We start from the raw sequence: 26,004 nt of genomic DNA on the forward strand, positions 1-26,004 counted from the left end.
GCTCATTCCTTATTTCAAGTCTCAGCCCCTTCTTGGCACATCACAGTCCAGCTTTAAGGAAACCAACTGTGAGATCACGAGTGCCCTTTAGCAGACCGGCGCTCAGGAGTGCAAGGCGACCCTGGCTCCTGCCTGCCACGTATGTGGCTGGTCAGTCGAAAACATCCAGCATTTATCCATGAGAATGACTTTCAAGGGCTCAATCGTTAAGTTACATAGGAGGCGATACTGACTCTTCAACATCAAAATGTCATCGTGCTGCAAGCTGAGGGCTCTCAACGTCGTGGCATCTGGAGTTAATCATTTAGTCCCTTGAGAGTGGTTTTAATGAAATGTTTACTGAGCTCTAGCGAATGTTCGACTGAGTGCTTTGCCGGAATTTGGCTCCCGATGATTTTGTTTCTTCATGCAGAGAAGCACAGCTCAGTAAAAGAGAGCTTCCGCTACGCACACCTTACATGCGGCTTCCGCAAGCGAGTCCCGGGCGCCCCAGGCCGACCAAGCGCCACTAAGGAAGTGTTTATCACTGTTGAGTTTGAGCTTGAAACTAACCAAAAGGAGGTGACAGGTTGGTTTGAAAACGGTCCACGGTGCCGGGCTTCTCACAGCTTGCTCCTTATTCCTTCGCCTTTCACTTTCCATTCTTCTTGGGTGGGGGGTGTAGTGCCACCACTGAAGTATCTCCTGTTTTTTTTCACCCCCAAACTAAACTGAATTGGTTTGGAACCTGATGATTTTATCCGCTTCATGAAAACCCAAAGCTACCATTTTGGTCAACAAATTTCTCTTGGTACTGAATGCTGCCCAGCCTGCTAGGTGCTCAGTCCAGGTCTCCCCACGCTGACCACAGGGAACTGGGGGGCCCTGCTCATCCTCACGGGCTGCAGCCTGCCGTCCTCCCCACCGCTGTCCTCTCGTTTCTGCAGCTGCTTGTGATCTGAGCTGCATCGTAAAGCGAACAGAGAAGAGGCTCCGGAAAGCCATCCGCACGCTCCGGAAGGCTGCCCACAGAGAGCAGTTCCACCTCCAGCTCTCAGGCATGGACCTCGAAGTGGCTAGAAAGTCCCCCAGAGCATCTGAACGCCGGACAGAGGCCTGTGGAGTGGGCCAGAGCCACGTAGGAAACCAATGTGGTGAGTGGCCCGTTGGCCAGCACATGCTTGCTAACAGAACTGTTTACAGCTCCACAAACACTAAGGTACCAAAAGTCTGGCCCACCCTTCCCCTGTCTGGGCTCACTCCGGAGGACACCCCGGCCGTCCACTCCTTTGGGAACTACATGGTGGTGGCTGTCGTGTGTGCTGGACCGGGAGCTCCCCAGCACCTGGCATGGTGCCTGGCTTGTGGTGGCACTTAATAGAGGTTTGCTGAATTGAGGGACAGAAGGAAAGAGGCAGGGTTGATGAGAAGAGGGAGTGCTGCCCTTTGAGGGTCTGAGGGACAGTGGTCTTCAGATGACTGTGGTCTCCCGGCTGGGGCAGGACTGCAGAGATACGGCACCACGAGCCTTCTGCACACTCCACTGTCACAGCTCCCCTCTTACCTCTGGCTCGGCTGATGGTGGCAACGCACAATCTCCCGTTCACAGTTTTGTGCAGAGGCGAGGCTGTGGCTGCTCAGCTGCCTTGTGAGATCCCTGAGCTGCAGCCCAAGGTTCCTCATAGTGTCAGCCTCATGAATGTTGGTGTGTGATGTGAATTAAAGTTGAGATCTGGTGTTTGTGCAGCATCAATTCTATTCCTCTGATGAAGTTCCAGGCAGGAGGAACCTGGGCAAGAGGTTCTAGAGTGGTTGGTCTTGAGATTTGTTTGTTTCGAGAAACTGCTAGGCAATTGTGGGAGATTCTAGCTGAAAAGTCTTAGATGGAGAACATTGGGAGTCTCACTTTATAGTAATGATTTATGGTAATGATGTATTGAGTTCTCACCTGTCTCAAGTACGACACTGTGTCTAAGCACTGTGCTGCACTATCGTATTTAATCCCATTAGAAATCTTACCGGGTAGGTATTACCTTCACCTAACAGATACACAAACTGGAGCTCAGAGGGCTAAGTTCTCTTGCTCAAGATCACATGGATGGGCCGACCCCTAAGCCGGACCCTTCCAGAATAAACTGATGTCCTGTCTGAAGTGTCATTAGAATCACAAGTCTCTAGAAATGGAGCGTGAGCTGAGGAGTAATAAATCCGTGTTTCCGAAGAAGCAAAGCTACACTCCCAGGTACTCATTCAGGAGAACTGTCAGCAATAGCCCCACAGCCCAAATCTGTTGCTTCACCAAAACATAGTAAATATCATGTATAAAATCAAGTGTAACTGTCCACCAGAGGCTGGTTCTCAAATAGTCTTGACTTTTATTCCAGCTGACTCTCTTAAAAAGAAAAAAAAGAAAGAAAGAAAAAATAACACAGCTGGTTGGCTTGCTCTCATTTAAAATTCGAAAGTTCCAGTTTCTGTACCAAAATGGTGATGAGAGTTGGCTGTTGCTGCCTTACTTTCCAGGGTGAGTTTCAGAAACTTTCAGGGATGGTCAGGCTGGGCCTCCTCCTGGTCCCTCAGAGTGAAATCCCCCCTCTTTTCTCCATTTGCCACCTATTAGGGAGAGGCCTGGTAGGCTCGCCAGGAGCCTCTGTGGCCAGTTAACAATTCAGGGAAAACTAGTGCCAGGGGCCTGTGGACCAGCTCCCAGTGAGAGTATTACCAACACTACCGGGAGTGTGCTTCTGGGGGTAAAGGCTCAGCATGAGGATCAGGAGCTGCTTAAACAGAGGCCTCTTGGCCATGACCGCTTATGAAAGACACTCGGCATGGGGTGTATGTAGCTGGTGTAGGTGTGTGAATGTGTCCTGAGATGCGGGTCATGCTAAGTTAGGTTGGATTCCTTGCTCAAGGAGGCAATGTATCTTGTCTCAAGAGCTCCCTCTAGCAATGGATGGGTTTTGTAGCCCACATGGGACCAAACCAGGTTCACCCTGTCAGAAGCAATGTTGAAGATTTCGAGGAAACAGCACAAAGAATTACTAGTGAAAATTCTTCCTCCTGCTGGAGGAAGGAAATTGGTGCAAAGAGCTGTTGGGTGTGTGATTAGAAAGGCTTTTTACCCGGTAGACTCATGGCACAAGCACAGTGTGTGTGTGTGTGTGTGTGTGTGTGTGTCCGTCTCTTAATTCTGGTCTATTTGATGGTGTTAGAACTTTGTAAGCACCAGGATTATTGGTATTTTCTGAACTAAGGATGGTACATACCATAGAGACAAGCCTAAGGTAGTTCTTGTTGGAAATTATTTTCAGCATCTTCAGAAGAGAGTTCAAAAAAGTGTTTTGAATCACCTGGAAGGAGAGATGGACCCATTATGTTTTCTTTTAAAATATTTTTAATTTAGTTTTTGATTACTGAAATAATGCATGTTTCAAATGTTACAGAATTGTATAAAGGTGAAAGTTCTCGCCTCAGCTCCCAATCCCACTCCCCAGAGGCAACCACGGGGAAAAACTTACTGTGTATTTTTATGAACATATAAAAATGAAATTTTATTTACTTATTCAATAAATATTTATGGAGCACCTACTGTATGTCAGGTACTGTTGCAGGTGCTAAGAATCCAGTAATGAAACAAAAGAGCAAATATCTCAGCCCTCACAGAGTGTCCGATGCCAGAGGTAGACCACCATCCAATAAACAAGGAAATACACATGTAGCAGATGGTGGAAAGGGTATGAAGAACAGGAAGTGGTGAACTGTAATAGAAAGAGCCAGGGCATGGGGGAGGAGTGAGGAGGCGCATACTCTCCAAAATGTAGACTATGGTCTTGCAAAATGTCACTTGGGCAGAGGTGTGAAGGACGGAGGAAGCCAGCCATGGGGATATCTAGGAGAAGTCCCAGGCAAAGGCACCAGCAAATACACAAACCCTGAGGCATTTGAAAGAAGGCCAGCTTGATGAGGGCTGAGGGAGGGGAGAAGGAAGAAGAGCAGGTCACTGGGGAATGAATGGTGGTGAGGACCACGGACTTTGAATCTGAAAAGTGAAGCCGATGAAGGGCTTTGAGCAGAGGAGTCACAGAGTTCTGACTTATGTCTTAAAGGGCAACTTTGGCTGCTCTGTTGAAAATAGAATATAGGTGTAGTGTGAAAAAAACATTTAAAAATATATTAGTGTAATTTGAATAGTGCTATGTGCTGTTTTTAACTAGAGTAGATCACTATATCTTTCCATGCTAATAGAAGAGCTAACTCCTTCCTTTCTTCCTTCCTTCCTCCTTCCTTCCTTCCTTCCTTCCTTCCTTTCTTCCTTCCCTGAGGATATGTTTCTACTGATTTTAGAGAGAAAGGAAGGGAGAGGGAGAGAGAAACATTGATTGGTTGCCTCTCATATGCTTCCCAAATGGGGACTGAATGCAACCTGCGTATGTGCCTTGACCGGGAATTGAACCCACGACCCTTTCGTGCACAGGAGGATGCTTCAACCAACTGAGCCACACCGGCCAGGCTAACTTACTTCTTTTAAAGCTTCCTAGTCCTTTTTAAAGATGCCAGTATTTATTAACCATACCAAATAGCCCTCTATTGCCACCCTATTGGTGGATATTTAATTATTTGTAATTTTTTAATTGCATATTTAAAACTTTAATAGATACTGCCAAGTTACTCTCCAAAAAGATCATACTAATATATATCCCTCTAACATTGTAATTGAGTGCTTATTGCCTCACATCATTGCTAACATGGGTCAGTTGTAACTGATCTTTTACATTTTTGCAGATCTGATAAGCAAAAATGCTGAAGTCATTTTAGCTTGTTTTTCTTTGATTATTTGTAAGACTGAGCATGCTGTCATATATCTGTGACCATTTGGATTTCTAGTTCTGAAAATATCCATATCTTTTGCCCATTTTTCCACGGAATTATTTTTTTTCTAATAACACTTAAAAAATAAAATTTAAAGTCCCAAGTTACATCAAAGAACAGTCACTTCTGACCAGTTAAATACTTTCTTATAGTCATTTTTACATAGCAAAGTCTCATTAATTTGGCATTCAAGGACTTTGGGACAGCCTGTTCTGCAGGTGACCTTTGTACCATCTGTGATCAATTTTAGCAAGATGGGAAAAAAGAGACAGCAGTTATATTCTCCAAAGAACAAATTCCTTAAGCTCCATAATAATTCATAAAGTCCTTAATAGCTAAAGAAGAATTAATGATGACATGGGTTTCTAGCTGTTTTTTGTTCAGAGCTATTTATCCTTTCATAAAAAAATTAAGAAATATACTTGTGGTCTGGCCTGTGTGGTTCAGTTGGTGGGGTGTTCTCCCATGCACCAAGAGGTTGCTGGTTCAAATCTGGGTCAGGGCACATGGCAGGATTTCAGGCTTAATCCCCAGTGCGGGGAGTGCAAGAGGCAACCGATGGACGTTCCACTCACATGGATGTTTCTCTTTCTCTTTCTCTCTTCTTCTCCCTTCCTTTCTCACTAAATATCAATAAAAATATTTTTTTAAAAAAAGAAATATACTTGCTACTCTATATATTTTTCTATTTGAGTATTCTTAAAACTTGAGATTTTTAAAAGACACAATCCAGGCAACTGAGAAATGGGGAAGTATTTTAGTGCCTGGGTTCTTGAGAGACTAGGAACGTTTAATTCTGCTTTCAACAACTGTAGCTTTCCTCTGCAGCAGTTGGGAAAAATTAATTCAATCAGTACTTATTGAGATACCATTCTGTGCCACTCTATGAACTTGGGATAAAGCATGAGAATATAATGGGTGAGGGGCCTGCTCTTATGAAGGTTGCAATCCAACAGAGAGGGAAGGACAATACAAAGTAAAGAAGAAAGATAATTTCCGAAGTTGTAAGTGCTATAAAGATAATGAGACAGAGAGGGCCAGAGGAAGTGAGGGGTTATCTCCACAGGGTGCTCAGGGAAGGCTCTCAGAACAGGTGATATTTGAGGTACGACCTAGGTGGGAAGGAGGACCATGCTCTTTTTACAGATACGGAAACAAAGGCAGAAGGAGGTGAACCATTTACCCAGTGTCACCCAGCAAGTACGTGGCAGAACCAGGATTCAAATCCAGATCTGACTCAAGAGCCTGTGTCCCAACTCTCTCACTTTAAAAACTCACCTCTCCTGGATCAGCCTGTGCCCTGTGACTATCTCACTCAGACTGCACCCACACGGAGAGCCCTCCATGGGCCAGCTCTGTGGTGGGTGCTGAGGAGGCCTAGATAAATATGACACCATCCCTCAGGTCACACTTAGCCCTCCCAGGGAAGAGCCCAAAAGCATTTCCAAAGAGAGGAAGCCAGAACTGAGTTTTGAAGAATGTGCATAGGACCCGTAAGTGGAGAGTATTGAAGCAGAGGAATAGCCTTAAGGAATGAGAACCAGGAAGATGTGCACAGGGAGTTCTGGCATTTCGGTGCTACTAAGCCTGAGTCCAGGGTAGGATGTGGGGGGCAACGAGGCTGGTGTGGAAAGCATGGCGAGTTATGAGAGACCATGAATCTATAATAATAAAAGCATAATATGCTAATTAGACTGGACAGCCAAACGACCTTCCCGATGGCATTCCAGACGTCCTTCCAGATGAAGCCGCAGCGGTGGTGGCTGAGGCAGAGGCGGTTAGAGGTAATCAGGGAGGCAGGCAGAGGCGGTTAGGGGCGATCAGGCAGGCAGGCAGAGGCGGTTAGGGGTGATTAGGGAGGCAGGCAGGCCAGTGGTTAGGAGCCAGCGGTCCTGGATTGTGAGAGGGATGTCCGACTGTGGGTTTAAGCCTGATCCACAGGAATCCCATCCCCTGAGGGGTCCCAGATTGCGAGAGGGTGCAGGCTGGGCTGAGGGACAACCCCCGCCCATGCACTAATTTCGTGCACCGGGCCTCTAGTATGTTAATAAGGAGCCTTGACTGTCTCTCTAGGTGGCAAGGTGCCATTAGAGGATTTAGCCAGGGAGCATCCAGATCATATCTGTATTCTAGAAAAATTTCTCTGGCTGGATTGGGGGTCAGAACTGGAATCTGAAAAACCATTTGGGGAGCTTTTGAATGCTTCTGATAAGAAATATTGAGGCCCTGACCGGTTTGGCTCAGTGGATGGAGCATCGGCCTGCGGACTGAGGGATCCCAGGTTCGGTTCCAGTCAAGGGCATGTGCCTTGGTTGCGGGCACATCCCCAGTGATGGGTGTGCAGGAGGCAGCTGATTGATGTTTCTCTCTCATCAGTGTTTCTAGCTCTCTATCCCTCTCCCTTCCTCTCTGTAAAAAATCAATAAAAAATAAAAAAAGAAAGAAATATTGAGAACATGAAGGCCGTAGATGGAGTAGAAAAGAAGCAATGGGTTAGAGAAATATTTAGAAGGAACTATATGCAGCATTTGGTGATATATTATTGACTTGGGGGCAAAGAAGAGAAAAGTGTTGGGGTGAACTCAGAGATTTCTGACTTGGCCTCTGATCCTGGCACTTACTTCCCATATGTCACTCATCTCACCCAGCCCTGTTTCATATGCAGGAGGCACTGAAACAAAGCCTGTGGGTTGGTTGAATAGATAGATGAATGTGATCACTGGGGAAGAAATAATCAGAAAAGATTTATAGGAAAAGCAGAAAAAAAATGGGCTCTTGAGAGGGCATGAGAAAGAACGAACTCAGATATTGAAAAGGAAGCTACAGACTGAGTTTTGAGTTGAAGACACTGAGAGAAGTGCAGGGAGTCAAGTCAAAGAGGTCTCTGGGCCTGAGAGAGAAGCAATCAAAGAAGCACATTGGAAAGGTGAATGCGATGGTGTAACAGAGCTGAGGCAGAGAAGAACAGAAGGCAAGGGAAACTGCTGGGAGGTTTTTGCAGTAACTTGCATAAGGGATGGTGAGGATCGCAGGACACTGGTGCCATAGGGATGAAGAGTAGGGGTGGACAAAGGGGACACACCTGTAGGAAGCTGCAGCTCCTGATGGAGCGGGGAAGGGAGAAGTCTGGGATGATAACTGTGTTTGGACTCCACCTGTGGGAGTCTTGGTGACGGGGAGGGTAGAGATGCACTTATAAAAAGAGTAAAGCCAGAGGGGTAGGAAGGACTGGGCAGGGAAGGAAAGAGAAGCATTCCCTTTAGGCGAGTTGAATTTAAGTTGTAACAAGACTTCCAGATGGAATGGGAGTCTAGGGAAACAATTTCCTCTCTCCATGTCCAGACCAACCCTTCTGGTCTGTCTACACATGCTCTGACTTGCCTTTTGTTAAAATTGAAGAACAGCCCATGCTCTTACCTAAGGCTCCTACCTCCGCTTGGGTCTGGAGCCCATTCTCTCTCACCTTCTCGAGAACGTTGCTCCTGCTATTGTCCCACTGAACCGCCACACACCACCACCCCGATCTCTGAATTCTCCTTTTCTACTCGATCATTTCCAACAGCACACAAACCTGTCTCCTGTCTTAGAAAACAAACACCTTCATTTGACTTCATGCTTCTCTCTGATTCTTTAATCCCGGGTTGAGCAAAACTCCTTGAAAAAGTCTAAACTCACTGTCTTTGCTTCCTCTCCTCCAATATTTTCCTTAACTGTAGCCAATCTGGTTTTCATTTCCAACCCCACCACTAAAATGGCTTTTTCCAAGATTTCTAACAACCTTCACATTACCAAATCCAGTTGCCAACACTCACTCAGATACCGCCAATCATTCCCTTCTGGAAACACTTTCTTCTCGTGGGTTTCAGACACATGTCTGGTTCTCCCCCTGCCTCACTGGCTGCCCCCTGTTTTATTTTCTACGCCGGTTCTCTAATTTTTGGCCTTTCACTCTCAGGTACCCCAGGGCGTAGTCCTCTATCTCCCTCCTCTGTCCTCACACTCTCCTAGGAGACCTGACCCAGTGCCATAGCTTTCAATGCCACCACCTGCTGGTGACTCCAGAATTCCCTCTCCGGCTCTGGCCTGTTTTGAGTGAGGGATTTCTCTATTCCAGAACTTTTTTTTTTTTTTTTTTAATCACGCACACACAGAGTAAAATATTTTTAAATTTATGACTTGTTTAGACATTACACGATACTGTGGGCCAATTTGTTATGTCCATTATAAAGACAGAAGTATGAAATACACATTAAGTAAATAAAATTTTTCAATAGCTGGCTAGCGTCTTAAGGTAGCATATTTACAATTTGGCAAGGTTCATTGTTAACAGTAGTGGTCATAACTCCATTTTTCAAGCAGTCTTTTTGTTAATTGCTAGTATTTTGGCTCAACTTTTGTCAGATCTGATTAAATCATTACTGTTTCTGTACCATGATGTAGTTTGACAAAGAATGACTACTAGGCCCTGGCCGGTGTGGCTCAGTTGGTTGGAGTATCATTCTATCCACCGAAAGGTTGCAGATTCGATTCCCATTCAGGGCACATACCTAGGTTGTGGATTCAGTCCCTGGTTAGGGTGCATATGGGAGACAACAGATTAATGTTTCTCTCTGCCACTGTTGCTTCTCTCTCTCTCTCTCTCTCTCTCTCTCTCTCTCTCTCTCTCTCTCCCCTCCCCCCCTAAAATCAATTAAAAACAACAATACATAACCCCAGGTGAGGATTTAAAAAAGAAGAATGAGCACTAGGAGGAAAGCTGTGCCAGCCCTGGCCCCTCCCTGTCGTTCACCGTGCTTACATCACGGGTGCTACCTTCCCCCAGGTTTCTACAGGAATCACTTTTTATTTTGTGCCTTTTATTTTGTGACAGTTTGGTTGAAACTAGATAATACAGTCTGGAAATCTATTCAATCAGGCATAGTTACACTGTGATTTTTCTCACTATGTTGAAAAGAAGTGAGTCAGTACCTCCCACCCCCGGAGTGTGGAATGCCTCTTTGTTCTTGAAGACCATGTGTCTTCCTGTGTCTCTGACTCATAGAGATGTGTACTGACTGAGGGCCAATCTTATACCATTTACTAACCCAGTGAACCTTTCTTTCTTTTTCTAAAAAAAATATTTTTATTGATATCAGAAAGGAAGGGAGAGGGAGAGAAAGATAGAAACATCAATGATGAGAGAGAGAATCATTGATTGGCTGCCTCCTGTCCACCCCACAGTGGGTATTGAACCCGCATCCCAGGCATGTGCCCTGACTGGGAATTGAATTGGTGACCTCTTGGTTCCTGGGTCGACACTCAACTGCTGAGCTACACTGGTTGGGCAAACCTTTCTTTCTTATTTTTGAGGCAAAAATTAATATCCATAGATGTGGACGTGTTTTGCGCACAACCAGTGGATCATCCTGAAACTCCTGAGTTGTAATATTCTACCTTGGAGATCAGCTGTACAACCCAGGCCTTTTTAATATCAACGTTGCATGTCAAACAAGCATCTTAAGCTCAATGCATCTAAACAAAATATTGTATCCCCCTCCCTCTCTCCCAAATAAAGCCTGTTTTATCTCGGTAAATGGCACTTCCATTTACCCAGTTGCTCAAGTTGAAAACCTCTCGACCTCTCAATCTGTCATACTCTCCATCCAACCCATTATCAAATCCCTCAGCTCCGCCTTCAGATTATATCCTGAATCTAACTACTTTCGTCCATGATTACCTCTGGGTTCCAAACCACCGTCTCCTGCCCCGTCTGCTGTGACAGGCTCTGAATTGTTCTCCTCACCCTTGCCTGCCTTTAGTCTTTCTCTAAGCAGCAGCCAGAAGATCTTTTAAAAACATGTCAGATCGTGTCACTCCCCCATCCAAACTGCCAACACACTTAAACTTCCGATGCCTTTGCCATGATTTTCACGAACCTGTGATACGGCCCTCGCTTGCTTTTTAAAATTTATCTCCTACCACCACCCTGCCCCCTTCACTGTGTTACTGCTACATTGGCCTTTCTGCTACTAGGCAAGGCCTTTGCAAGTCTATTTTCCTCTGGTCTCTGCTCAGAGAGGCCTTTCCTGGCTACTCTTTTACAATGGCACACACAAATTCACCCCCACCACTCTTTGTCTTCCCCTCTTACCCGTTTTTTAAAATTATTATTATTCTCTTCATCACACTTACCACTAGTAAGTATGCTACTATATACTTATTTGTTTGCTCATTTATTGTCTGTATTCTTCACTAGAATGAGAGCCCTTTAGGGCAGGGCCATGTCTGTCTTCTCTGCTGCATCTCCAGCTCCTAGAGCAGGGCCCTGCACATACTCCTTGCTCAGGAAGTGTTTTTTTCCCTTGTTATTGAATTTATTGGGATGACACAGGTTAACAAAATTATACAGGTTTCAGGCGTACAATTCTACAGCACATCTTCTGTGCACTGTATTGTGTGTTTACCATCCTGAGTCAAGTTTCCATCCATCGCAATTTATCTCCCTATACGCTCCTAACCACCCCCACTCTCCCTCCTCCGGGCAATTGCCACACTGTTATCCATGTCCATAAATTTTTTCTCTTTTTTCCCCCTTTTGTGCTCAATTCCTCCACCACCCCCACCCAGCTTCCTCCTACCTCCACCCCCGACAGCTGTCAAGCAGGCCTGCTCTCTATTTGTGAACCTGTCTCTATTTTGCTTGTACCTGTCTTTCTCTGATTGGTTTATTTCACTTAACATAATGTTCCCCAGGTCTATCCATGGGGTCGCAAACAGTAAAATTTCCTTCTTTTTTATGGCCAAGAAGTATTCCATTGTATAAATGTATCACAGCTTTTTTATTCACTCATCTGCTAATGGACACTTGGGTTGCTTTCAAATCTTGGCTATTGTAAATAACACTGCAATGAACATAGGGGTGCATATATTCCTTCAAATTAGTGTCTCAGATTTCTTCAAATAAATTCCAAGAAGTGGAATTGCTGGGTCATAAAGCAGTTCCATTTTTAATTTTGAGGTCACTCCATACTGCTTTCCACAGTGGCTGCATTACCACAATAGTTCACAGGGGTTCCCTTTCATCACATCCTCACCAGCACTTGTCATTTGTTGATTTATTAATGATAGCTATTCTGACAGGTGTGAGGTGATATCTCATCGTGGTTTTAATGTGCATCTCTCTGATGATTAGTGACGTTAAACATTTTTTCATATGTCCAGTGGCCACCTGTATGTCCTCTTTAGAGAAGTGTCTGTTCAGGTCCTTTGCCCATTTTTTAATTGGGTTGTTTGTTTTGGTGTTGAGTTTTACAGGTTCTTTCTAAATGTTGGATATGAACCCCTTATCAGATGTATCAGCAAATATGTATCTCCCACGCAGTGGGTTGTCTTTTCATTTTGTTGATGGTTTCCTTTGCTGTGCAAAGACCTTTTAGTTTGATGTAGTCTTATTTGTTTATTTTTTCTTTGTTTCCCTTGCCTGAGGAGATGTATCAGAAAAAAATACTGCTGTGAGAAATGTCTGAGGTTTTACTGCCTATATTTTCTTCTAAGATTTTTATGGTTTTGAGTCTAACTTTTAAGTCTTTAATCCATTTTGAGTTTATTCTTTTGTATGGTCTAGTTTCATTTTTTTGCAAGTATCTGTCCAATATTTCCAACACCCTTGATTGAATAGACTATCTTTACCCTATTGTATGTTCTTGCCTCCTTTGTCAAATATTAATTGGCTATAAAGGCATGGGTGCTCAGTAACTATTTAATTGAATGAAAGAGTAAATGAATTTTCAGAGCAGCAACAAATGAAATCCCAAGGGTAGTTTTCAATGTTAAGAAAAAAGAGGACAAAGGGCAAATCTTTGGGGAAATATTTACGTTGAGGGCAAAAGAGGCACTCTGCAGGAAGTGAAACCTCAGCCCCAGTTAATTAGGCACGAAGAGAACATAGCATGCACTGGGAGACCCAGCCAGGAAAGCAGGCGTCAAGCTGGGCTCATGTCTCTGCCCCAACTTTAAGAATGTTTTCAAATTGCAAACCTGAGCACACACCAGAAACCTGGACAGACATGACAAATCAAGCCCAAGGGGTTGCTCCTGTTATCCTGAGAGTCTCATTTAAAAGCTGTTCAAACTCGGATCCTGAGGCCCCAGAACTGCTTAGAGCACCCTGGCCCCGAGCTGTGACAAAGCACAGCCCCGTCACCCTGGGAATCCCCGTGGGCTGCTTGTGGCTTTCCTTCAGAAGTCAAGGCGTGATGCTTCAGAAAACAGTCAGATGCTAGAGACTGACCTCTTTTATTAGGTTCACCGTCTTAGCCACAGAAACACCATAGTGTTTGCCCATAGCCTGCAACCCTCACAGGCGGTAGTGTTGAAAAGAGGGCAAGCCTTCAGGCCTCTTTGTCGCCATTAATCCTGGTCCCGCTGGTCTCTCCCTTTTGCATCAGAAAAGCTTGCTTGTGTTTTTCTTTTGAAGACAGGGAGAAAACAGCTGTGTGGGATTTGGGGATGGGATTTTAATGGTCACTGAAGACACACAAAAGCTTTGCTGCGATCTCGAAGTGTTCTGGGGGCAATTGACTCCTTTGTCTGGGGCAGCCAAACAAGCTGGCTGCTGGAGGAGAAGAGAACCGACTGGAACGTGTGCGTGAGGTCTCTTCAGGCAGATCTTCAGCACATTTGCAAAGAGCTGTTTCAGCTGTCTCTTCATGGCATTTCGGAATCACTTTTTAGTGCTGAGCTCATTTTGACCTTGTGAAAAGAAACAAGTGAATGTGGAAGGTGCTTGGCATGAGTTATTTCTGTAGGTCTTTCTCGCGGGGAGGAAAATGGAAGCTGTGAGTGACAGTGTGAGTTTGTTTATGGGAAGCAGGCCTTTCACTGGGAGAGAAAAGAACTGGTGCCCTCTTTCCGCAGGCAACCCAAGGGGCATTCCTCAGCCCTCTGCTCAGTTGAGAAATTGCAACAGATGTGGGCTATTGTGAGGTTTCTCAGATTGTAAGCGTGAAAAGGCTTTGGGGAGGGGGGAGTTAAATAGTTCTAAGGAGAGCTGGACACCCAGAGCAGCAGGAGCCCTCTTCTCAGTGAGAGCCGGGGCCACTGCTGTCCGCCCCTGGAGGGGATCCATTTTCTGCCAGAGGCTGTAGGATGGAACAGACCGTGCTGACTGACTGGCAGTGATCATTGATGGGGCTGTGGCAGTCATTGCCATCAGCGGGGCACTTTCCCCTCAGGTGAGTGAGTGCTGTGGAAACAACTGTTTCCAACAGGAAATGGCTTGGGCTCCAGGGGTTCCAGGCAGCGGAGGTTTTGTTTACCTTCTGCCCATCTTGATGACAGTTGTCTTGTGAGAGGTGTGAAGGGATTATGCTCCCCTTTACTGGCCTGCTGTGGCCATTCGGGTAGTCAGGTGGGACACAGAATAAAAAGCCATCCATTCTTACTGCATAATTCAACCCAGCTTTTCAGGGGAGATGAGCTGAAACAAGAGTCATTATGGAAACCATTATCCAGTAGGGCTGCATTTGGAGAATAAGCCTGGAGTGACAGGCTGTGCAGCATACTCATTATACTGTTTGCCAAGAAAGCAAAGTTTGGTTCACTTTTAATATTTTTAAAAAATTCATAAAATTAAATGATATGTGACTATTGTAAAAGAAAATCCAAACAATATAAAAAAGTATTAAGACTTAGCCTTTAGAGTAGACCTTATTGATTGATTACATTTAAGTGTAAAAATAATATTTGAAATGTGGCTTCTTTTGGCTTAGTATGATTTTTTAAAAGCCTCATTTTTTTTAAAATTATGGAGTGAAGAATGAAAAGACATTTTTATTGCTGTAATAAAGAACTCTGTCATGTTTAACCCTAAAAGTATATATGCGGATTGCATTGGTAAGAGAATGAAAACAGATATTCCCCCTTACAGACATTCAAGAGGTATAATAGCTAATTTTGTCATGTGATATTTTGTTTTCTATTTCTTGATATCTTAAGTATAAATTAGAATGTGTTTATTCCAGTCAAACTTCCCATAATGCCCCATAGAGAATCCTTGACAACATCTTGAATTGTTATTCAGTCTGCATTTTTGTTAAATAACCCTTTTCTCCCTTAAACTCAAAGCTCTTGATCTCCCCTTAGGTGCATTTCACGGACTAGCTGTGGGAACTTGGCCAAATTATTTAAGGCCCCCACGTCTCTGTTTCTGTAAAATGAGCTAACAATAGCACCTAGCTCCTTGCCGTTGTTTTTAGGAAGAAGTGCGATAATGGACGTGGAGCTTTGGGCATGGTGTCTAGTAGGTTGTAAATACTGAACAAATCTAGTCACTAGGAAGGTTATTTTAATGGTTATGATGATGGTGTTTGAGTATTATACTAGGAAACTCGATGTAGTGTATTCACTTTACATTCATATCCTAAAATAAGATATAAATCCACATTTAACTAACATCACCAAAACTATAATCAAAAGCATAGTTTATTAATTTCCTTGTAGTTTATTCTTCCAGGAGATATTGACAAGGGTTTGCTCTTTGTAACATACCAATTGTATTATAAATATGATCTGTGCTCTTCCGAAGAGTTATCTGTAAGCCCTTGAGATCACGCCCCACAGCCACCAGAGAGTGAGCTTTCCAGAACAGAGCTTCTGGTTGTATTCCTCTCCTTTCCATGGCTGTTTTACCTGCAGAATAAAATCCAAATGCCTGGCACTCAAGGACTTTTCCAACCTATTCCCAACCTTTCTTTCTTCCCTCTCTTCTCCTATGTCCTGCGCGAATCTTTACAACCTGTTCCTTTTCCTACCCGGAGGGAGATCCTACTTATCCTTCAAGGCCCAACACAAATGTGGCCTCCTCCAGGGAGCCTTCTAGGATGCCATCAGTCTGAAGTAAAAGCACCTTCTTCTCTGCTCTCCCATTACTATGCCTATGTTCAGTGAATGATTCTCATTTATCATTCTTCTAGTGGCAGCCCTGTGAAGTAGGGAGAATTGGCAAGTGCTTGTGCTCAAAGATAATCAGGGCCACTGTGATCCCCGCCTGGGAGCTCACGGGGAGAGAGGACTTGCGAATGCCTCTGACAGTGGGTGACAGGGATCCTGACGGAGGGGGTGTGCACAGAGAACCCAGAGAACCCAGAGGTGCTGCACATTCTGTATTCAGGGGGGTTTGTGGTCAATGCCATCTGTTTTCCTTCATCTCCAGCATTCACATTGTCCTTCCTTGGCCTCTGTCCCCTCACTGACCAGACTGTTTCCCCCTTTGGCTAGTCAGTTGCAGGGCTGGGACTTATTATGATGGATCACAAGAACGCTGCATTTTATGTCCGAATGGAACCTTCCAAAATGAGGAAGGACAGGTCACATGTGAGCCATGCCCAAGACCAGACAATCCCGGGACCCTGAAGACCCCAGACGCTTGGAATGTATCTGAGTGTGGAGGTAAGGATTCGCCTGCCCCTTCTCACTCCTCCAGTCTCCAGTGTCATTGTTCAGACAGAAGGTGCGGTGCACTTCAGTAGGGACAGTGCACACAGCACCTGGACTTCTGCAGCTGGGCCATGTTGAGTTCCTTATTGGCTTTCCAGTGCCTGACACAGTCTGGGAGATGCTCCTCTGAATAAACAAATGAAGATCTGATAGGATACCTTGGCAGGAAAAAAAAGGTGTAAACATTGCAATTGCTTCATTCGCTGTAAGTAAATATACCCGCAGACCTCAGTGATCGCCCAATGGTAGGGACTATTGAAAGTGCTAAAATAGAGAAAGTAGTTCTCATTCTTTTTAAAAAATATATATTTTATTGATTTCAGAGAGGAAGGGAGAGATAGAAACATCAATGATGAGAGAGAATCACTGATCGGCTGCCTCCTGCATGAGCCCACAACCTGGGCATGTGCCCTTGACTGGAATCAAACCTGGGACCCTTCAGTCTGAAGGCTGGCGCTCTATCCACTGAGCCAAACCGGCTAGGGCAGTAGTTCTCATTCTTCTTCCAGCTTTGGTCTCAAATTTATAGCATATTGATTTTTTTTAAAAGTACCCATCTGGTTATTTTTTAAAAATTTCTATGAAGAGTTTTTAATCATCTCTTATAAAATGTTTCCTGGAGCCAAACTCACTTAGGTTTCATGGGCTTCTTTCCTGTTTATTTTATTAGTAAACATCTTCCTCCTCATTAAATGGAAGAAAGACCAGTGGTACTGGCACTGGGCTCAAATGGAAGGTGTGATCTGACATGGCGATTGGTAGGGATCCCGCAGCCCCTGCCTCTCCTTCCAGCGACTCCCAGAACCAGCTTAGGTCCCACCTGAACGACTCCAAACTCAACAGCAGCTCCTTTTTTGGTTTAAAAATCAGGTCCTCGGGTTGAGGGTTACTCTTCCCATAACTTTGACCTGTTAAGAAACTCTAGAACTTTCTGCATAGCTGATAAAGAGGCACCTTGGGGCATCTGTTCACACTCGTATGTGACCTTAAGACATATTTATAGCAATAAGCACATTAGTAGTAATAATATTAATTGCTAACATTTATTGAATATTTACCCGTGCCAGGCATCATGCTAAGTGTATTACATGAATTTCCATATGGTTGTATCACTACGACAGCTTTAGGAGGTTAAAGTGACTCATTCAAGGTCACACAGACAAGAAGTAGAGGATTTGGAATCAGACACTAGGTCTGACAGACTCCAGATCCTCCTTTGGGGGTCTGTTTGTTAAATGCCATCATATCTATAACTCATGGGCAGAAAGACAACCATGAAAATTAATGGTTAGGAATACAAGAGACAACAGATTTTTATTGCACCATGCCCATGACAAGCTAATTCTTAAGGAACATATACTTTTAGGAATCCTTTTGTTTATGACAGTGCTTCTTGTCATAAATTAAAAAAAATAATAATAAAGTAAGGTGCTTCAAGTAAAGACCACTGGGTCCCTCTCACTGTGGACGAGGTTGCTTGGGTTTTGGGAAAACAGGACACACCTCAGGGTAAGGAGATATGATTTAGGAAATATAATTGGTGAAACTGTCACTGGGGTGTAATGGGCTGGGTGAGGGTGTCGTTCTGAGTCGAAAAAGCACACTGACTTGAGAGAACCCTCTCTCTGGGCTCCTGCATGGCCGGGGCCTGAGCTCCATGCAGTCCTAAGCCTGAAGCACACCCGGCCTGCTCCATCCTTTGGAAGCACTTGGCACTGGGCTCCTTGGCCTCCATCTTTGCTCTGTGCTGTGTAGCCCTGAATGTAAACGTCAGGCACTCACAGGCTCCCTGCTCGGGTTCAGCAGCAGGGCAGGACGCGCTCCTCACCGAGGTGGGAGCTGAGGTCAGCACCGGCAGGCCTGCCTAAGGTCTGATCTCATTGCAGAGAGATGGGAAAGGGTCTGACCCGGGCCCTTGCTCACCCAGGGTCATTGGTCCCCCAGGTCTGTGCCAACCTGGCGAATATTCTGCGGATGGCTTTGCACCCTGCCAGCTCTGTGCCCTAGGCACATTCCAGCCTGAAGCCGGCCGTACTTCTTGCTTCTCTTGTGGGGGAGGCCTCCCCACCAAGCACTTGGGAGCCACTTCCTTCCAGGACTGTGAAACCAGAGGTGAGGACCTGGCTTGCCTTTTCCCGGAACTGATTTTCCCCTTTGAGAACCATGGGAGTCTGATAAATCTCCAATCAAGCCCAGCCCAGAGGTGCCCTGTGTAATGCCCAGTGGCCCGGGGAGGGTACTGCTCCATTCACCCCTGCAGATGTGCAGGGAGCATGGGAACCCCCTAGACACAGACCCCCCCCCCCCCAGCCACCTGGGCCCCTTCAGACAGGGCTGACTATACGGACACGCAGGGAGAGATGAGCAGGTGTACATGGGTTCCTCGGCTCCTTCCTCCCAGCCTTCCAATATCTCAGCACCCCATTTACCTAGAGTTGCACCCCACTCCCCCCGAGCCCTACTCCTGCTGCCTCTTGCAGGAACCCAACTCCACACCCGGTGTCAGTTCTGCACCCTCAGCACTCACACACGTGCCTGTCTCTGCCTGGCTCTGCATGGACCATAAACTCTGAGGAGACACCCCTACTTTGCTCCCTTTGCATTTTTCTCAGCGACAGGAGTCACAAGTCCCACCCAAGCTGGCTATTTAGGGAATTGAGTGTTGATTAGCCCCAGCTTAGTAAGAAAGCAGTACTTCCTTTGGGATAAAAAAGTATTACACTAACTGTGAAACCGTTTATGTTGCACTGGATGAAAATAGTCTTTTTTCTTGTTTGTTTTTCATTCTCTCCACTCTCCCCGCCCCCACAGTTCAGTGTTCACCTGGACATTTCTACAACACCACCACTCACCGATGTATTCGTTGCCCAGCGGGGACATATCAGCCCGAATTTGGAAAAAACAATTGTGTTTCTTGTCCAGGAAATACTACGACTGACTTTGATGGCTCCACAAACATAACCCAGTGTAAAAGTAGGTCTCTCTCTAAGGCAGTGGTTCTCAACCTTCCTAATGCTGCGACCCTTTAATACAGTTCCTTATGTTGTTGTGACCCCCAATTTCATTGTTACAAATTGAACATAATTAAAGCGTAGTGAATAATCACAAAAACAATATGTAATTATATATGTGTTTTCCGATGGTCTTAGGCGACCCCTGTGAAAGGGTAGTTCGACCCCCAAAGGGGTTGCGACCCACAGGTTGAGAACCGCTGAGGCATTTAGTCCTGATTACCCAGGGCAAGTGCCTGTCCACCTGGGGGCAGTGTGGGTGTGAGTGCGTGTGTGTGTGTGTGTGTGTGTGTGTGTGAGTGTGTGTGTGTGCCAAGTGTGTATGCTTCTTGCCTTTGGTGCCAGAGGTGAGTATTCAGCCTGCCCCAAACCGAACGATAGCTAATTGGAATTCTCTTTCCCACTTAAAAATAAAACGTGGCCTTAACCAGAGGGAAAGGAGAAAGAAACGGCTGCTGTCATGTCTTCGTCAGAGACCTCTAGGGAAGGGTCAGCTCTCTGCTGAGCCGCTCGCTCTGTTCTCCCTGTGTTGACAGACCTGGGAGTTCTGTGTCATGGTTCCCTTGGCACTTGCACGTGGTGAACAACACATATGAGCCCTAAAGCTGCCCTTTTGTTTGATGAATGCCTGCCCCTGACCTTGAGCGCTTTCAAGTTAGTGAGAGAGCCGTGCCAGGAGCTCTGGAGGGTGGCTCTGCGTGGGTTGTTGGTGTAGTTGGGCTCCCAGCGGGGTCCTGGGCACGAAGGGACAGACTCATCCTGGGATGGGGTCCTTTCCAGGCCCCGGGCCTTGATGGCTCTCTTCACCGAGCTGCAGGTGCTGTTACAGAGCGAAGGCTGGGCTGTGCCTTCCTGACTCATCCTGTTTCCTCTCCCAGACAGAAGATGTGGAGGGGAGCTGGGGGATTTCACCGGGTACATTGAGTCCCCGAACTACCCAGGCAATTACCCGGCCAACACCGAGTGTACGTGGACCATCAACCCACCCCCCAAGCGCCGCATCTTGATCGTGGTCCCCGAGATCTTCCTGCCCATAGAGGACGACTGCGGAGACTACCTGGTGATGCGGAAGACCTGTGCGTCCCTCCCCTCTGCCCTCTCCCCTTCTGCAGCCGCTGGGCAGCCTCAGGGCGTGCTCCCAGTTTTCAGTGTGAGCCGGGCTGAGAATGTCACCTTCGCCTTAGAACAGAGATGGGACAGGAGTTTTTAGAGTTTTCCAAGAAACAGAATTTCAACAAAACCCCCACACTGAGGCCTCTTGCTGACCCCCAGAAGAAGTGGGGTTCCTGCAGGTCAGTCTTCCCCTCTGTGTCTCTGGGACCCTCTTCCGCAAGGACACAGAGAGTCAGTGAAGCAACTCATCGAGTGGGGACTGATGGAGGCAAAGGGCAGTCCAGCCAGGAGGGACCCACCCCCATCCTGACACATGACCCAGTGTCCACAGGGACACTGCCATTAACACAGCTCAGAGGCAGTGTACTGAGTGGGCTCTGCAGCCAGGCGGCCTGGATCTGGATCCTAGCTCCACCTCTAGGAGGTCTCTGGTCTTGGATATAGATTCTGGATTTTCTATGTCTCGGTTTCCTCATTTGTTAAAATGAGGATAATAGTTGCTACCTCATAGGGTTAATAAATCAGTTCATATTCATAAAGCAGTTAGAAAAACACTGACATATGGAGCCACTGTGTAAGTATTTGCTATTCTTAGTGGTGGTTACAGTGGCTGAAGTCAGGTGCTGGTTTGATTCCTGACTTTTCCACATTCTGGTTGTGGGACCCTGGTCAGGTTACAATGTATGAACTTCCCAAGATTTTCAGAGGTTTCGTGGGATAAAGTTATAGAGGGCGTAGCACACTGCCTGGTCCCGGGAAGCCCCCAGTAAATGGTGGTGATAATCACTAGATCAGGGCAGGGATCAAGGGCCCCTCCTCAGTCCTGCACGGAGTGCTGCGGCCTGGGCTGCTGCTGGTGCCTGGCCATGGCCTTCCAGCTGCCTCCCCTGGGGGCCCACACCACCAGATGTGTGCACTCGATTTCCAGGTCTTTGGCCCTTAGGATGGCTCAGCTGGGCCCGAAGAGCCCTGGAGCACAACTTGTTTTATGGTGTGAACCTTTGAAAAGAGGAGTGTCCATTGTCTGCCTGCTCAGTGATGAACTTGAATTCCACCCCCTCCAACTTCCCTCCGCAGCTTCATCCAATTCTGTGACGACTTATGAGACTTGCCAGACCTATGAGCGCCCCATCGCCTTCACCTCCAGGTCAAAGAAGCTGTGGATTCAGTTCAAGTCCAACGAGGGAAACAGTGCCAGAGGGTTCCAGGTCCCGTACGTGACGTACGATGGTAAGTGCTGTGAAACTCAGGTCGCCTGCTTTGAACAGAACCAACTCCTGGGCCAGCTGGTGGCTCGCAGACACGCACACATGCTCAGAAGCCCAGGCAGGATAAAGAGAAAGGACATTGCTGACTCACAAGTGCCAAATTTTAAACAGCCATTTGGGGACACAAAGACGTTTTAGAAAATAAATAAAAATGAGCAAGTATTTCCTCCTGCAGTTCGGGATCGAGAAAACCTAATTCATAAGATTTCCGTTCTGTTACAGGCAGAGACTCATAGACCAGCACTATTTTTTAAAGATTACAAAGACAGGCCATTCTGCTTAGGCTAGAAAAGTAGAAAGACACCTAATGTTTGGTTTATTCCTCCAGTTCACTCAGCACTGAGACCAAATTGCTTGGACAAGGTTATTGCCTGTGCTCAGTCTTATACTTTTCACTGAATCAAAATTTTAAAATATTTATTTATAAGATCATCATAATCACTGTCTTTGAAATTAAGCAGTTTTTGAAGAAATCAGTTTTCCCATACACAACATATTTAATTCGTAAGACATTAATGATTTCCCCAGCTCCAATCTAAACATATAATTTGGAGTAATAAGATACACGTTCTAGTAGAGATTTTCTAATTCATTGGATGGCTCTAGACAAGCCATTCTGGATCTCTGCCTTTACCCTCACTGAACAGGGATTATAGTACTTTCAAATATATATATAATTGATTTCAGAGAAGAAGAGAGAGAGTGAGAGAGAGAGAGAAACATCAATGATGAGAGAGAATCATTGATTGGCTGCCTCTTGCCTGCAACCCAAGCATGTGCCCTGACCAGGAATTGACCTTGACTTCCTGGTTCATAGGTTGATGCTCAACCACTGAGCCATACCTTCTGGGCTAAGCATCATTTTCTTAATGTGGTAGTGATGGTAATCATTAAACTTAAGGTAAGAGCCCAATAGTATAATCTATAATGAATTTGGTGCAGTGCCCACCACATAGTAAATGCTCAATAAATATTAGTGTGTTATGATTGTGGATTTTATTTAATAAAATAAAACTACTGAGAGGGAAGCAGGAAGTGCAACTTCTGGCCCTGTCTCTGCCACTGACTGTGTGATTTTGGGCAAATCAGATGGCTTTCCTGGTTTCATTTTCTTCTTGTTAAATAAAGGGGTGGCCTATGTGTGCCCTAGGGCCCCAGTCAGTTCTGAGACTTGGTTGACAAACATTTACTAGGAATGCAGGATGGACCGTGTCCTGGAGAACCTCGTAATCTAGTGGGGGAAGAGTCATCTGTTCATTTGTGAACTTATTCATTCATCCATCCAACCAATATTTAATGAGCATGCACTATGCCAGGTATTGGACTAAGTGCTGGAGACAACATGGTTAGAATATATATGTAATAGATGCTAATGAGGCATGTACAAAACTCTGTGTCAGGATAGAAAAAGGGGCAGCATGGGTTTTGAAAAGAATAGAGCAAAATTTCAAGAGATTTGGGTCTTGAAAGAACATGTAAGTTTCTTTAAAAATAAATGGGAGGGAGAACATTCAAGAAGAGGAAATGACATAGGCCAGAGGGTGGAGTACTTGCATGTGGGGAACCGATGATTTGGCCAGTTGGTAAGGTGCCTGGAGCTTAGCTGTGAGAGATGAGATTAGAAGGGGGTGGGGTTAGTGTGAGGGACGTTGCCAAACTCAGAAGGGTGGATGTAATCTTATAGGGGGCCATTGAAGGTGGTTAGACAGGTGCCAAAAGTAGGCCTTTTGGAAAGACAATATTGTATGGATTTCCTAAAAACGCTTCACATAGTTTTTTTCTAACATGTTCCAAAAGGTAGGATTGTCTTCCCTATGCCTGAAGCCATGTCAAACCCAAGATAAGGGCTCTTAGTCTCAGACTCCTAGGTGGTCACAGGTGCCTCTCAAGTGGCTCTGCTGAGAGAAACAAGTGCCTCATCTACCTGAAAGCAGCCAGCTGACCACCTCCCCTCTATGGAGTCAGGAAGGAGCCAAAAAGGACACAGAGACGCCAGAATAAGTGTCACCAAGGCTCATATACTTTAGTCTGGCCATTTTCAACTCTGCCTTTGGGACAGAAGAAACCATCTTGATTTTTTGGGTTCTTTTGTTAACTCTCACCTAAAGATACTTTTGAGAGAGAGAGAGAGAGAGAGAGAGAGAGAGAGACGGAAAGAGAGAGAGGAACACTTATATGAGAGAGAGACATCAATTGGTTGCCTCCTGAATGCACTTGACCAGAGTTGGGGATCAAACCTGCAACTCAGGTATGTGCCCTTGACTGGGACTCGGAACACGTGATCCTTCAGTGCTTTGGGGGCTGATGCTCACCACTGAGTACACTGGTCAGGACACTACCTTGATTTTTTAAAATTTAGATAAAGAACCAGGTGAAATTTCACACAACCCTGATTAGGCCCACGAGCATGTGTCTTGCAAAGCCAGAGCAGAAAACAGTTGAAAACAGCTGCTTTGGCCATGTAGAGAAGCCTGTTAGGTCTTCACTCAGAGCCTACTTAATCGCTTTTTAAAAAACATATATTACAGCAAGTTTGATATCTGGTTTCCAAACATAGAAGAACAGATGGGCTGGTGAGGCTACTCCCTACAGACTCTCCCACTGACCTTGGGAGGACAGAGGAGACTGTCATCATCACTGACACGGATTGAGCATCACTGGGCGCCAGGCACGCGCCAAATGCCCTTGGCACAGCACATTCCTCACAATCGCCCATGGAGTAGACACGATTCTGTGCTGATTTTACAATTGAGGGCACTAGGACTGGGAGATTTGAGTAGCCATCACAAGGTCATAGCAGCACAAAGTTGCAAAGGTCTTTGGGACTCCAGGGCCCGAGTTTTTACCTACACCTGACTGCTTTTCTCAGGACAGTTAGAGCAACTGAGGAGACAACATGCGCCCTTCGACATAAGAAAAGTCCAGACCTATAGAGAATGTTTATGAGTTCATTTGTGCCAAACTGATGACGATTGCCAGGAAGCAAAATATCAATGGATTGAAAAAATGCTCCGGGGAATGGCAGTTTTGCAGGTTACTTTATACATTCCAAGTAAAGGATGAGATGTAAAGGGGGGTTACATGAAATCCATTGGTGGTAAATTTAGGGGTGAGAGAAAGCAAAGCCGGGAAATATCTGAGATTGGATAAAGAGTAAAACAGAGAGACAAATACTTCTTTTACGTTGGTGGGTACAGTTAATAACATTCACAGCACATAAAGATGGTATGAGGGGAACAAGATAGCAATGAGGGGTTGTGGTCTCGTGGTCTGGTGCACCCTGAGGGGCCTGGGAAAAGGGGATTACTCATCCATTGCTTTCGTAGATGCAGAAAGACAATAGACAGGCTTGCTTAAGGTAACAATTGACCTTTGTCCAGGAAGCTACAGGCCTAGGATGTGACTACCCGCCATGACTCGCTTTTAGTGGGGAATTTTCATGTTCAGACCATTCTATGTGGTTACTTTAAGTCTCTGAGTTTGTAAGGCCCCTGAGTTGGTCAGATTTAGTATGTGGCCTCTTTTTCGTCTATAGCCCTTACTCATATTTGATATTTACTGAAATAAAAGACCAAGAAGATAGAGTACAAGTGATACTGTACATGTGTTAAATTAATAACTATGATAATTATACTATTAATTTCCATTTACCATCACTTTACTAGGAGAAACTTCTTCAAGAACTCCTCCCACATGGTTCCAATGATGTTTGGTTTTGTTGCACATGATATGCATATAAAGAGGCAATTTCTTTGGCCTGGAATTTGAAAAGGATTGTGTTTTGCATATGCTTGATTTGAATTGTGACTGTAGGGAACAGACTGGAGTTTGAAGGAGGGTTACATTTGGAGAAGGTTTATGTTGTGTGCTCTGCATTTAATGTGTATGTCAGGACCCAAAATTATCAACGAGAAAGTGAACATAGCATCCTTCCCTCTCCAACCAGCCAAATTCTCCCCATCCCAACCCCAAGCAAAAAAAAAAGGAGAGAAGAGTTGTGCTAGATAGCAAAGAAGCCTGATTGTTCTACATAATTCAAGGTCAGAGAGAGAAGATGAGGAAGGGAGAAGGGAGAAAAGTAGAGAGGGAGAGAAGAGCCACGAGCCTGAGTGAGCTCACCAGGGAGTGAGTATAGACAGAGAAGAGATGACATCCAAGCACTGAGTCCTCGGACTCCCTACATTGAAAGGTCAGGAAGAGAAGGAAGGAAAGCCTCAGACAGACACCAGTCGGGTAAGAGGAAAACCAATGAGCGTGGTGTCCTGGAAGCTGAGTGAAGAAGCGGATCA

At 45.5% G+C, this 26,004-nt stretch overlaps 1 protein-coding gene across 1 annotated transcript in view; it reads left to right on the plus strand.

Annotated features, from left to right (window-relative positions):
• SCUBE2 (signal peptide, CUB domain and EGF like domain containing 2) overlaps positions 1–26,004 on the plus strand; it is a 71,823-nt gene that overhangs the window by 42,675 nt on the left and 3,144 nt on the right. The window contains exons 15-21 of the mRNA XM_006089689.3: positions 413–568; positions 927–1,133; positions 16,105–16,275; positions 18,268–18,435; positions 19,135–19,296; positions 20,213–20,410; positions 21,525–21,677. Coding sequence (XP_006089751.1) covers positions 413–568; positions 927–1,133; positions 16,105–16,275; positions 18,268–18,435; positions 19,135–19,296; positions 20,213–20,410; positions 21,525–21,677 — 1,215 coding nt within the window. The remainder of the gene's footprint in view (positions 1–412; positions 569–926; positions 1,134–16,104; positions 16,276–18,267; positions 18,436–19,134; positions 19,297–20,212; positions 20,411–21,524; positions 21,678–26,004) is intronic.

The sequence above is a fragment of the Myotis lucifugus genome, unplaced genomic scaffold (assembly GCF_000147115.1).
Source record: "Myotis lucifugus unplaced genomic scaffold, Myoluc2.0 scaffold_61, whole genome shotgun sequence".
Classification (NCBI taxonomy): Eukaryota; Metazoa; Chordata; class Mammalia; order Chiroptera; family Vespertilionidae; genus Myotis; species Myotis lucifugus.